Here is a 14,694-nt window from a genome sequence, read left to right on the forward strand (position 1 = left end):
CGTAATATCTACTTCGAACTTTACCTCCAGATCACCCATTACCTTGTCCTTACAGTCAGCAAACGTAAGGAAGTTGCTTCCTTTAGTTCAGTGAGGGCACCAGGCGAACCTAAAATATCACCCGTGGAAAAAATAAAAATAAAATATGAGGGTTCAGTAATTATTCGTAATGCCTCTGCTGCCTATTGCTTCAAAGTGTAAAGTATCTGAAACGCAGAGTTCTCTTGGGACATTGGAAAAGCTAGCCAATAGCAGCAGCGCGATACTTTCGAATACTTCTTTTCAATTTTTTTAAAGGCTGTATTTGATCAACACGCATTCATCATTGCACTTAAGGTTGGTGCATTGTTCCCATTATGTTCGCTAAAATTTGACCTAAGTTATAATTATGCCAGCACAGCCATCTAAGTTCTACACTGCTCGTAAAACAGAACTATAACGCCATGAACCACATGCATGTATATTGTACTGGAAAATGCGCATTTAACTCACCCATTTGGAACGTTGCCCACACATTGGCCATGCAATGCCCTAATTTTCCCCAGACATAAACAGATGTCTTGTTCAGCTCACCGAGCGCAACAGAGAAAGAAACTATGAATCTCGTATGATGCCCGAAAACACTTGGAAAAACGGGGATTCAGTAATTAACTGCAACACTTGCATTTAAAGCAGGAAAGTGAGTTTCACAACGCATTGTGTTTAAAATTCTTGCTACATTCAGGGAATTTCAACCATCTCTTGGGCTGTTGTTTTAGGAGTCTGGGAAACATTTCGATTAGCGGCAGTATGACACTCTGGAACGCTTCAATTAGCAACTATCTACAAAGGCTGCAATGAATGTACATGGAATAAACACGTATCGCTCATCACTCAGAACACTGCTTTGTACTTTGAATAAATATTAACGCCGTGCCTCGCATATTTTACCGACCGTAAGGGGGCAAAACAACTAAATGCTGTCTATAATGCACAAAAATTGGGAGAAAGTGGCTATTCAGTAAATGTTTTCACAGCGCAAATTTCCGGTACACATCACCAAAAAGTGACCCTCATTTTTTCGAAATACGAAATATCTGTTGTTTTTACTCCTGCCAGAAAACAAGTAATAGTGTAGCTCTTATTTAGAAACAGCCTGAAAATGAGATCGCCAAAGTCAGAAGTGACGCATGCCTTTAGAAAAAAATTTTAGAGAGTTCTATTGGTATTGAAGCCGTTTTCAAGAGCATATCGTCGATAAGTCGTGATTACACAATGAAATTCCACAGTTATACCTGTAAGAGACTTGGTAGGATTTTTGATCGTGGTAAGATACTGGGACTGCAACACTACGTCGGCTATGTCTGCACAGAGATTAAACAGTTCCAGCATTTGATAATCCGCCGATTTCATGCCGTATGGCACACCACTCGTTGCGCGCAGCTGATTATGATACTTTATCTGGATCTCGCCCTCGTCCGCAGGTTAATAATAGCAAGCTGATTGTGTTTTTGAATACGGATATAGCGGTCCCAAAAAAACTGGACATGATGCAAGTTGCGCAAGCTGACAGTTTCTTATGGCGGTAACTGCCCAGTGCCGGGCTTTCTCCACAACGCGAGCGCGTATGACGAATCCCACACGTTGTCCGCTACAAAGCGTCCAGATAAGACACAAATAACAACCCTTGCTGTCCAAGCAGAGAATGCGCAGTAAATAAAAGCATTATTTATGTGGTCACTCTATTAAGAAAGAACATTTAGCTTCAATTTTAGGTTTGTGGGACTTTCCAGCGTGCAGCCGAAACTGCCCGCTTTCAAAAGTGTGTGTGTGTGGGGGGGGCAAATGACATATTTTGCCCCCCCCCCCCATTTTGACAGTGGGGGGGGGGCAAGTAGATATGCCTATGGCGACTGAGATGCTGCAGATATTACCTGCTTCAGGAACCTGTCTGAATAAACTTGCTAGAAGCAGATACCCCCATCTGGTGTCCTTTCACAACCAGAAGACTTCACAAGGTATGGTCGTAGACTGATGAGCAAAACTTTCTGATGAAGAGAATTTATTTTTTTAAACTTGATCAAGCATTCACAAAATCCTAGAATGAGCCTGAATTCATGAACCTTACGAAAAACTTGAGAGTTGGCAGATGTGAGAACAGGTGCCAAAGAAAAGAAAATGTAGCTTACTGTTGCAAAATTAGATGATGTGTCAAGAATCTGAAATTTGCAGGCATAGAATCAAGTTGTCTGATGCAAGACAGGGATAACTGCAGATCAATGGGAGTTGTCTTCATCGCACAAGAGGACATAAATAGGTTGATGATAAAATGTTCATCATACGTACACGAGTCAATTATCACTGGACATGCAGCACATCATTCAATATTCATCATGAAATCATTTAAGCTAAATTGCGGGACCACAAAAATAAATAGTGGACGCTGGATGGAGTAGCTGAGGTAGCTAGTGCACAAGATTAGTAAGCACAGCTAGTGCCTCTGTCAATATACAAACATCTGTCAAACACGGAGCAGGAATAATATACATTTCTGGAAGGAGTCCTCAATTATTTAATTTCTATTTTCCATACACTTGCTACAAGAGCAAGGCTCAGTCAATATGTGACAAGGCGAACTTTGCACGCATGCACACACATATGCACATTTTAATTTAGGAAAGCAAGATCAATTCAGTATTTGAGCTCTTAATACGAAGGTTGCTGCTGCAATCAGTTTCCCTGCTCCTACTTGGAACCAACCGAAGTGAATACAAGAATGAACACAAGAGTGAACACTAAATCAGCAATGTTACCCTGCATTTTGTGGGTGGTACTGAGAGAAAGTCAGTTCAGGAGAAACAGTCCAGGTATAGCAGGAACATCAGAGATGTAAACAAAACACCCCTGAATGTGAAAAGGTGTTCCAAAATAGCAGAAGCTACAGTAAATAATGCCTGAATGACCAAGCTGAGCAACTGTCAGATCCTGTAGCCACAATTTACCACAGCACAGGACAACAACATGTACAACTGTAGGGGGCTCCTCCGCTTATTTTGACCAATAATTTGATTTCCTTTTATACCCTTACACTGCCACTACCACACCGGACATAAACAGGGGCGGAAGCTATGCAATCATGCTTTTAGAATATTTGTCAACCTTCACACCTGCAAAAGCTGCAAAACAGTATGTACGTAAAGAACAGGGGATGGGACAAACAAAACTAAGCACAATAACTATACGGTTAAAAAAGCAGAGAACAACATTCAGTGAGGAACACAACTCTCTCAATGATGATCAAAGTGGAGTGCACTTACCACAAACAAAAAAAAGAGAGAGAGAGAGAGAGAGCAACGACAGGAAGGAACTTCGTCGTTGTAAAAAACAAGACCTTAAATCCCTTCCCATCAAAGCACTGCAAGAGCTACTGGTGCATTTTTATGGTGGGCTTCGCCCATGAATGGAAGATATTGCTCCAAGGGAGCACACTTTTGTTCCTAGAATATTCTGCAAAAACATACTTGTAAAACAGAAAAAGGGAAAAAAATTAATTGATAAACTTGCATAGCTTGCAATGAAATGGACTTTTTAAGCAAAGGGCCTAATAGACATGCCAAATTCACGCTGCATTTCAATGTGTCACGCTAGAGAGCAATGGTACACCTTTATGTTGAGGCTTATGTCAAGACTTTTCAGGTGCATTAACCTCTCCAAGTGGCACCTAGACAATACTGTAGGCTCTTATAACAATACCCATGAAACACAGCCAAGGTGAGGCATGCAGACAGGACACAAGAGAAGTGGACAACACGAACGCCGGGTAAGGATTCATTATGCAAAAATCTTGTGTCCTGTCTGCACGCCTCACCTTTTCTTGCATAATGAATCCTTACCAACTAGCTCAGCTTTCTGTCATTCTAAGAAACACAGCCCCTCAAACAGTGACTGCAGTGTTTCTAAATTTCGTTTCTCTTAGACATGCAGTTTACATTTAAGTGGTTTGAGCCTTCTCACAGGGGGCCTGAGTAATAGTGCATTATAATCCATGGCATTTTCTTTGTGGGTTTCAACATCTGGAGTTAGCAGAGAGAAAGTATTTCCTTCAGATTTCTTGAGAAATTGCTGCGACAGTACATTCTTTTATTGAATTGCCACTTAGATACATTTTTGTTTGTTACCGAATGTGCCGAAACAAACAAACCTTCCAACTTTCTCCTGCTTGAGCTCCACATTTAGAGAAATTATTGAAGTTCTTCATTATTCTTATTTTGCTTTCAAACATTTCCTGAATGCGGTCTATAATAACTTAAGACAAAGAAAACAGAAACCAATAAAGAAAATTGTTTGCACACTAACATTTCTTATCTTGCCAGATAAAAAGTTAAAGGGACAGTAAAAAAAGCATTAAACATTAGGATAGATTGGTAAATAAACTTTTCTTTGTTTCTTGTCTTGTGCTTATTAGCATAAGAAAGCACAAACTTTTTTTTTTTATTTCATGCCTAAATAATGATGCAAATAATGTCTGTGTGATGGTACAGGTTCAACAATACCTTGGTTCATGTCAGTATACTCCTGCAAGTGCCTTTTCAAGTTGCCAAGTTCAGCAGTTCAGCTTTGATCTATTTTTTATGCACGACACATTCATTGTTGCCCTCCAGGAAACAATGTACTAGAACTGACCAGGCATTGCTGCAATCAACATTAAAGGAAGATAGTGCATGAATCTTAAAGTGGTATTGGCACCAGTTTTTTTTACATTTCTGTTGCTTCCCACTGCACAAAAGCTCTCTTTGTAGAAAAATCCTACTAAATATGTGAAGAGCATAATCCGTTATTCTCTAACAAAATATCTTGCTTTAGCGTCTCTTTAAACTCAAGCTCTGGAACAACTTCTTTGCAAGACAGGAAACAATAGGCAAGGGAAAAAAAAGCAAGCATTCTTAAATAGAAAAATCTGTATGCGTCAAACAAGAACAACAGTGATGTTTGTTCACCACTTTCCTTTCAATAGACACTGCACCTAAAACAAGAGCAAAAATGCATCTTGCATGCGCCTTCGCTCCTTCAAAGCATCTCCTTTAGCCAAGAGAGAAGAGAACACAAAAGTTGTATGATGTGAAGCGTGTCTAAAAATGTCAATTTCATGTCATAATTAACGCATTCACTGCAGCATCACTTTTTGAAGTCTCGTTTCCTGTGCGGGGTGGCCCCTTGGTGGGTCACTTGCCATACTGCTCTGATGCGTCGTGACTCATTGGTGCGTCACCAGGGAGTTGTGCTCCTTTGAAACTTGATCAAGATGCAGATAGATGGCACCACAACGTGCCGGACCAGAAACAAGAATTCATTTTCATTTAGTTCTAGCAAAGATGGCACTTGTGCACGGCATGAAAGCCCTGCACATCTGCACAGTGGGAATAACAGCTGCGGGCCATTGGAGACCCACGCCCCAACGAACATGTTAATATGCTATTGCTATAATTTCTGAATAGGGACTTAGCCACCTAGCTATCCCAAGAACAAATGCGCCAATATCCCTAGTGCGTATCATTTTGAATGCCTCGACGTGTGCCCATGACTGAAAAAAAAAGTACGAGAAAGTAATCGAAGGGCAACCACACTTATTCTAAGGCTTTTAGGTCTCACAGAAATAGCAGTGAAAATGTTTTGGCAATTTCCCACAATCGCCTTATGACAATATTGCTGGAAATAGTAACTGGATTATCAATGACAGCTAATTAAAAGCACTGTTACGCACAACAGTAAAGTCACACTTCATACACAATAGCTGTGCAACCAATTTTAACCAACGCTGAGTCATCAAGTGCAGGAAATTTAGCAGTATTGAACCATTTTTCTACTCGTAAAATTTTACTTACATTTCTTGTTCTTTGGAAAGTGTTACAATAGTAACTTCTGCTAATAAAGTTATACAAACAAAACAGTTTCATGAAACATAAAAAAAAAATGAACATGCATGACAAACCAGCATACAGTCAGTCAACAGGAAGGAGGAAAATCAAATATGATTTCTTCATTGCCGTGAAGTTGCCACAGGCATCACAACTAAAAACAGGGGTGGCAATCAGAACATGACCTGAGTAGCATTATGGCAGACCTTACAGCCAAAAGCTGTTGAAAGCGTCGTGGGACACCTTTCACGTTTAGCACGCATGAATGACGGAATGCGTGCCCATAGCCATTTGAGCAAAGGATTTTACTTACAGCCCACATCCCACATAAAATCGACAAGCTTGTCGCAACTTGGTCAGCTTCTGAAGCTCTCGCTTTTCTGCTGCACTTGCAAACACAGTTTATGCACTCCGGCAGAGAAGGGCACAGCCAAGTGCACTGCGATGTTACAACATGTAGTACAGTGCTATAGCAAGTCCTGCTACCACAACATATGACTGGCATATAAGAGTCCATTTTCTTTTTCCCTGGGGAGATGGCAACATAAAATTCCTTTTGAACTTTGTGACGACTTGCTAGCCTTGTGTTGGTGCAGAACCACAGAAACCAAACTCGCACGAACATTGTGCCACTACAGTTTGCTGAAATTCCCACAATATCATCATCACTGGGAACTACCTCAGGAACCCCCCAAACAACACAAGCTCTTGAAATGTGACACCAATCTTCTTCGTAACATTGGTAATTTATATTATGATAAAACCATTTGCATGCGAAGGCGGGCTGAGCACCACTTGTGGAGTCGCTATTCTTGCTTTTCCTTGGAACATGTGATCTCTGCGCTTTACCATACTTGCAAGAATGGGGTGGTTTCTAGTAGATACCCTGAAGCATCTCAAGAAGACTGCTTGCAATGCTGCACTTTGACAACATTGCATTTTTCCCCCTTCTTTCCTTTTTTAATTACCTAAAGCCACAGGGAAGGAAGGCTGTACAACAGGCTCTGGATAAGAAGGCAACCAGCAGACGACAATGCCAAGTGGCATACAACACACACTGCTCTTTGATCACGCTATACAAGGGAGAAGTTTCATTTCTACGAAGAGGCAGAATAAGCATGTAATCCACTGTGAGTGTAAACACTGATTGTGTATGAACCCTTGCCAGAGTGCTGTTTGTGAAATCACATAATCTGAGGTGACTATGTGATAGAAGAAACAGTGATGCTTGCAAATTAAGCCAAGTACACTAAAAAGAGCTAACGAGGCAAAATGTGCAAAGCACTGTCAGTTGCAACACAGCATATAATTTCATGTGTCTCTGGGTGAAATGCACAAGCTACTTTTGTGAAATGACTGGCACCTGATGAATGCAGTACTCTCCCTCCCTTCTGCCATGTAGGTTTCGCACTCAATTGAACAACTTATAGGAAGTAAACAATAATGTATGTACTCTGAAATGTCATTTTGAATGCTCCACACAGGTCATGCAGCAGATTTTTCACTGCACCTACAAACACTACAAAACTAGAGGTAGGAAGAAGGTGTGATCTGCATAGCAGACACCACAAGGGCTGCTATCACTTCCTTTCGCACTTCTGTTTTAGCAAAACACTGTAGTTGCAGAAGAAATAAAAATGGGGAAGATGGGGGAGAAACAATATCAAGTTGTTCAGCTTGGTAATGAAAGCCACCAAAAGAAAAAAGAGAAGGAAAATGAGGTGTATCCGAATGTCATACAGGAAACATATACAATCAATATATTTTCGGTGCTTACCTGTGATACTCTTCTTTCTCTGGCATATTGTGGATCACATGACAAGAAACAAGGGGAAGCTGTGTCTACTAAAAACTCATTCACTAAGTCATACGAGTAACAGATGACTGTAAACATCCCCACTTTCTTTGCTACAGGCAGTGTGCACGAGATGAGCAGCTTCCGTCTTCACACCCCTTTTCCCAGACAACTACACATATGGACAAGGAAGTAAAGGAAATGCACAAAAAGGAGGATTGCAATAGCTACAGTGAAATATTTTGAGTGGGGCAAGCAATGCTGCTGCATGTAACACCAGTGCTGCAAGATAAGCAGGTGAGTAGGCTAGGCGTAATAAAATTGTCAGATGTACACAGAATACTTTTTCTTAGCTCGTTACTCTTTACGTAACTGATGCAACTTTACGGATTGGCTTGGATTCAGCGATGTGACTGGGAGGTCTGCAAACCAAACTATGTTCAGCTCTTCCTGCCCTCTTCACACACATTTTCTTTGCTTTAAACAATACCACTCTGCATGATAACAAGCAAATATGCACATATGGCTGCCTTCCTTTGGATGTTCATCCCAAAGTTCACTTGTGTCACATTGTGGCCTTTAAACATGTGGAGGATCAACTTTCAAGAGTGAATGGTGCATTTTTCTATTCCGGTGTGATGTGGCTCAGAGAAATGAAGAGCACGGGATACGAAACAGAGTGCTCATCGTGCCAGGGAGTATGTCACTAATGGCTCAACTTTTGAATTGTACACTATATACAAGCTGAAGATTTAAAGCAATACACTACTATCTGCACAATCTAACGACGGCACCACAGACGTGTCCAGCACAAAGCACCACTAGTAACATACAGAACTGAAGTCTCCAAGAAGTCCAATACAGAACTCAGTCCCAGCGCGAGACAAGGGGATGATGGGATGGAAGACAGGGTAGCAATTGTGCCTAAGGACCCCGAGCCTGTCAAAATCTCAGACCGATCACTCTACGAGTCAGGTAACAAGTAATAATAGTAATAAAAGTAATAACGAATGAGGTTGTTCACCTCCAGCACTTGCATCCTCACACATGAGACATGTCTGTAGCTTGTAAAAAGGCCCACCTGCAGTGTACACGCCAAGGGACCTTGTTCACAGCCAGAAAATGCAGGAGAAAATAACGGGCTTGGGAGCACGTGGCTACAAGTTGCACCCGGAGAGGAGGTGATGGTAGCAAATGAAGGCTGCTATCACAGCAGACGACAAAAAAGGCATGGCCAAGTTCACAGCACTGCCTCTTCGTCCTGCATGCTTTCCTCATATTTCAGTCATGTGGAAAATGTGACAGAATTGGTGAAAGGAGAAAGCCGAGCGGTAAGAACGTGTTGTGTGTGTATGTGTGCGTGCGTGTGGGGTGAGGGGGACCTCACTTCCAGCTGAGTGATGCACTGAAAACCACGAGGCACACGAAACAATTGACATCACAACTAATGATCTGAGCACATTTTGGCGCACCACACTTGTGCTCCGTCTGCATGCCTCGTTTGCTGTCGCACGTGGTGCAAGGGGCAGGGCAGATGATGGAGCTCGAAGGAGAAGTAGGTAGAGGAACAAGGCCTTAGCTAGGCAGCAGGAAGGAGGCTTGCTTGCGGAGCAACTTTCGCTCCTTTAGTGCCAGGTACTGAGTGCGTGCTGGACTGGTGCGCATAACAAGAATGTAGCCCAGCTTGTTACGGATCACAGATGCCATGCCAGGGTCTGTCTCAAACACATGGTTTTTGAACTCTCCACCAGATAGGTAGACCACCTTCACCACGCACTTCTCGGGAGAGCCCATGCCTGGTGAGGAAAAAAGCGTGCGCAGAAATTTATCACAATACAAACAGGAATGTTTTTAATTATTAAAAGTGCAAAATGGTTGCCTAAATTACTTCACAGCGCAATTCATTCTGTGTAATAGCAGAAATGGTTTCAAACTGCCATGACACAGTACTGACATGCTGTCATTTCATCAAAAAGTCTTGCACGTATAGCAAAGAGCAAACATTGAAATTTTGTACAAATTTACACAAACAAAGGGTATAATGCCGGCAGCCAAGGGTTGCAAACAAATTAACTTCCCCCCATGTACATGTTACAAGAAACCATATAAGCTACAGATTAATGTCAGTACAGTTAACACTAAGACAACCTCAATGCTGTTTCAATTTCATAGCTCAACGTAGAACAAAGACAGCAAAAGCTCACACTCGGCATTCACTGTTGCATTGCTTTAACCCTCGGCTGTGACAGTAATGATGCTGAACACTGATATGTTAAAGACACTACTTCATAACTTAAAAAACACCTTCCAACCATCTGAAAAGTGGTTCCAATTAACCTAGAATTATCTTAGCAGCACAGAGCATAAAGACATCATCTGGTAACATACTGCACTCCATTGACAAACTTATGCAACGAATGGTGTGCAATATCCTGAATGTTGTTCAGTTCTATCAGCAATGTGCTGACTGGGCAACAAGCATAAGGTGATCTGTTGCATACAACAGTTTCGAACACAGTGAAAGAGATGGTGTTTGCCAGAGGATTTAATGACTCTCATCATGGCTGCAGGTTGCTTGTGTCACTTCTTGGCTGCAGCTTGTATGAATGTGTCCTGTGTAAACTGCAACAATAGGTGTACAGACCAACAAGACTCAATGCCACCTTAGATCTCATTTTATGTGATAATCCGGGCATCATATTAGAGCACATAATGTACCCTGAAATAAGAAACTACAATGCACTTGTTGCAGAAATAAATGCGTTTAGGATACCTGCATGTGTACATCTGTCACATGGTACCCTTCATGTCAGAAAAAGGATACTTTCATAAAATTTTTGACGAATCCAACTTGTTTCGCACAAGTTTTCTATATATGTAGGAAGTTCACAATATTGAGATGCTATGATGTACTTTTTCATTATAAGTAGGGTTCTGCATTTTTGGATTCATAAGATAAAATAATAAAAAAAGAAACAGTTGCAAGTAAAAAAAAGAACAGAAAATTCGAATTTGTTTGGAAAGCTCCGAAATTCGCGGCCCTTATTACGACGTGATCATGCTGTGACCACATTTGCAGCAACAAAAAATGTGCGAGAAGCTGAAGGCATATATATTGCGACAACAAATCCTTCTCACCACCTGCTCATAGGGCTCAGGTTACTGAAGAAAAATTTGAACAAACTGCTCTCAATAACTAAGCAACTAGAATATGATTCTCCTGTTCTTTTGTAAAACGTGTACCATCTTTTTACCATGTTCCTACGGGTGCAGCTAAGTTGATAAAATGACACATCTGCCACAACCTTTGCATTGACATCAATTGCATGCTTGACATCATAGGCAGGAAAAAACACTGTGAAGTAATTAACAGCTTTTGAGACTATCACGCTACTGTCGCAGAAATTAAAGCGGCACCGTGAAGCGAAATATTTTTCAGCATGCACTACACCAACAAGTCATTCTGGTAGTGCAGTCAGATCATGAACCTAAGCATGAACGTGAAACTGCCAGCAGTGTTTGACGAGCAGATATAAGCAGTTGTTCTCAGCCATTTTATCACTCAGACATGACACAAGCTTACTGGCAAGAGAGTTTTCAGAATATCAGAGGCATGCTAGCGAAGCTGGTTTTCTGAAGGATGCGAGCTTGAGGCTTGCCCATCGTTTGAAGTACTACACTGAATCTACAGGCTTTCACTATATCCTGTGAAAATCTTGAGAGGGCATTCTTAGTGTTTTGTTCCATAAATTAAGAGGACTATGCTGCAACGACTGATTCCAACATTTTAAAATATGTGTGTATATATATTATACTAAAATGTAACAGGCATAAGCCCATCTCCCCTTCTGTTATTGTAAAGGTTGACTGTAAATAAGCTTTCCTGCAGCTCTACTGCCATTCTTTTTTGCAATTGAAGGTATTATTTTAGTATGGGAGAAACAAAAAGGTGAATAACACTCAAAACATTAAAAATTAAGTTCGCTGCATTGTAGAAAAATGCGCCGATAAACTTGGATTGTTGCAGAAAAAAATAACTCTAAGAACACTCCCTTACTGCTCCAACAAAATATGAAAACACAGATTCGTTGTGATAACCTACAGCTGAATGTCGTATAACGAAGTGCATCCAACACAAAAATATCTTCATTATATTCAATATTTGTTACAAGTGTACATGCTGATATCAGAAAAAATTAAATGCAATTGGGTATATGAAGAAGGAAGAAAAAAACGGAACTGCAATGCTTTTGACTGGCCAGCAAAGGGTTTCTTGTAGTTTTATGGCATGTTGGTGGCTTGTTGGTGCCGATACTTGGCAGGTGAAGAATGTTAGATTACAAACATGCTTTGTACCATCGTTAATATACAACTGTGTGATCACGGGATTTTTGCTACCAGAATACATACTATGAAATGCGAGTGAATGAATACTTGCTCTGCTGTAACCAATATTGTCTCAGCTCTTGCATGTTTAGTTTCTTTATAGCAGTGAAATAAAGCATGGCCAACAAAATCTTATATTTACTTCTTTATATCCATTAATTCGTCATATCCGTGCTTACTATATTGAGGTTTGACTGTATTTGAACTGGTCAGCACCTACATGCCTTCAAGGTTTTCACAACACAGAAAAAGGCACCAACCCAATTAGCACCAAGAAAATTTTCTTTAGTAATATCGCTTTAACAGCTCAAGTAAGCAGCACCAACAAGGGAGGAGAGAAAGGAACTAAACAAGCAGAGCATTTGTTTCTTACCAAGATGCTGACCTCAGCCGTAACCGAATTTCCTTTGGAAGTACCGTGTTAGTGAAAAGTGAGGAAAAAAAAAACCACACAGCTATCAAAGAGTCAACAGCAGATAAGAGTAACAAGCGATTAAAATAAAAGGAAGCGGGATATTTGATTTCTGAAGTAAACTAGGTGAATGCTGCAGAAACAGGAAATAATCACAAAGAGGTGCACAATTGCAAGTAGCACATGATTGATGATAGTCCCAGTCTGCACAATTAGCATGGTCACAGCATTTCTTGCTCATTTAGAAGGCCCTCCACCTGATGCTTCCTCTGGCAGTGTTATAAAATACACAACTCAAGTCTGTTGAACACTTTGCTGTTGATGCAGCACTTTCTTGCAAGGGATCTATGGTGTGTTATGAAACCAAGCTAAACCTGGTACATTTCTCTGGCTTAGAAATCAAAACTATAACTCAAAGGTTTCTTTAGCTCCACGTGATCAGGCCCGATTACCAAGTGTGTGCTGTCTAGTAGTTGAGAAAGCCGTACAAAAGCGTTCCGACACATTTGTGCATTGTGTGAACATGAACAAGCATTTCAGGCATCTGAAAGCACGAGCCCCCATGAGCAAGCGAGAGCCGAAAGGGTTGGAATGGGTCATACATTTCATGTCTGCTCCTTTAAGCACTTTGCATTAGTGCTGAGACTTTTTTTTTTTATCTTGCACCATTGTGCCTATTCAATTTAAGTGTTTTGACTCATCCGTTTATATGTATCAATGATTATTTTAATTGTTTCAAGACATGGGGTAGCATGAACAAAGGAAAGCGTATGCTGCCAGAAGCCACATCAATTCAAGCCAATGACATAGTGGGCCGCCTGTGTGCTATAAGCTATACTTTATAAGCTATATGCTGTATTTACTCGAATCTAGGCTGACCCCGATTCTAAGCCTACCCCCTAAAGTCCGAAGCAAAAAAAAAAAAAAAAATATATATATATATATATATACATACATATATATATATATATATATATATATATATATATATATTACCTCGAACGTAGGCCGAACAAAAAAGGCGAGGACAGCATTCAGAAAATGCAAACAGCATTTATTGAATCTGAACGTGCAGAGCTCATTCAACATCATCGTCGCTGTGTTCCTTGTCACTGTCACCTTCAAACAGTGCACTATCTTAGGTACTGTCAAGCGCATTATATATGCTGCACTTTTTAAAGGCGCGCACGATCAAAGTACCTGGGATGTCGTCCCATGCTGCAGCTACCCAGCCCACCAGCTGCGATAGCGATACACGTTTGATGCGGCCCGTTGCCGTTAGCATGTGGTCTTCGTCAGTCAACCAGTCCGTGTAATATTTCCGCAGATGATCCTTGAAAGGTATTTTGATGCAGACATCAAGTGGCTGCAACTGGCCCGTCATGCTGCTCGGTACGACAGCGAGGTCCGTGTTTGCTTGGGTGCTTGAGCGAGCACAACCTTCATGTTGTCGGTCAAGTGCCCACGGTAAGAGTTGACGACAAGGAGTGAGTTCTTTGTCAAAAGGGCTCCTGGACGCCGTCGCCACACAATCTTAACCCACTCTTGCACCATCGCACCCGTCATCCACCCGTTCTCATTTGCAAGCACAATGACATTTCTTGGGAAAGTTTCTCGAGCAGGCAGCATCTTCCTTTTAAATATCATATAAGGAGGGAGTTTATGTCCATCAGCTGTTAAGCACAGCATCACAGTTGCGTGCTGCTTCTCGTAACCCGCAGAGCGCACCTTCACCTCCTTGGCACCCTTTTCATTCACGGTGTATGCCATTGGCATATCAAAATACACAGCCGTCTGGTTGGCGTTACCGATTTGCTTAAGGTTGTAGCCTGCCGCTTCTCTCTTTTGCAGCACATAGCGCTTAAAAGCTATCACCTTTTCTTCGAAATCACTTGGCAGCTTCTGGGTGATTGAAGTGCAACGTCGGAGGCTGAAGCCGAAGAGCTTCATGAATTTCTGAAGCCAGCCCTGGCTGGCTTTGAAATCCTTAGGCGTTAGGCCTCGCTCCCTCGAAAGTTCCCTAGCTTTCACTTGGACCACTTCTGTTGTCACTGGAAGGGCAGCTGCTCACTGCATCCGAACGAAGTTGGCCAAAACTGTCTCCACTTCGTGATGATGGCCTTTCTTTGGTCCGCTAAATGCCATCCTCGTTGTGGTGCACGCAAAAAGCTGCTGTCGTTGTCCCCTCCAACGACGGACGTTTTTCT

The 14,694-nt window shown here is 41.5% G+C and overlaps 1 protein-coding gene across 2 annotated transcripts in view; it reads right to left on the reverse strand.

The window, feature by feature from the left end:
- Positions 1-2,024: 2,024 nt before the first annotated feature.
- Positions 2,025-14,694, reverse strand: part of Sin1 (SAPK-interacting protein 1) — a 129,021-nt gene continuing 116,351 nt past the window's right edge. For both annotated transcript variants that reach the window (XM_050196284.3, XM_050196285.3), the window contains exon 13: positions 2,025-9,485. In XM_050196284.3, coding sequence (XP_050052241.1) covers positions 9,265-9,485 — 221 coding nt within the window. In that variant the 3' untranslated portion in view covers positions 2,025-9,264. The remainder of the gene's footprint in view (positions 9,486-14,694) is intronic.

The sequence above is a fragment of the Dermacentor andersoni genome, chromosome 1, assembly GCF_023375885.2.
Source record: "Dermacentor andersoni chromosome 1, qqDerAnde1_hic_scaffold, whole genome shotgun sequence".
Taxonomy (NCBI): Eukaryota; Metazoa; Arthropoda; class Arachnida; order Ixodida; family Ixodidae; genus Dermacentor; species Dermacentor andersoni.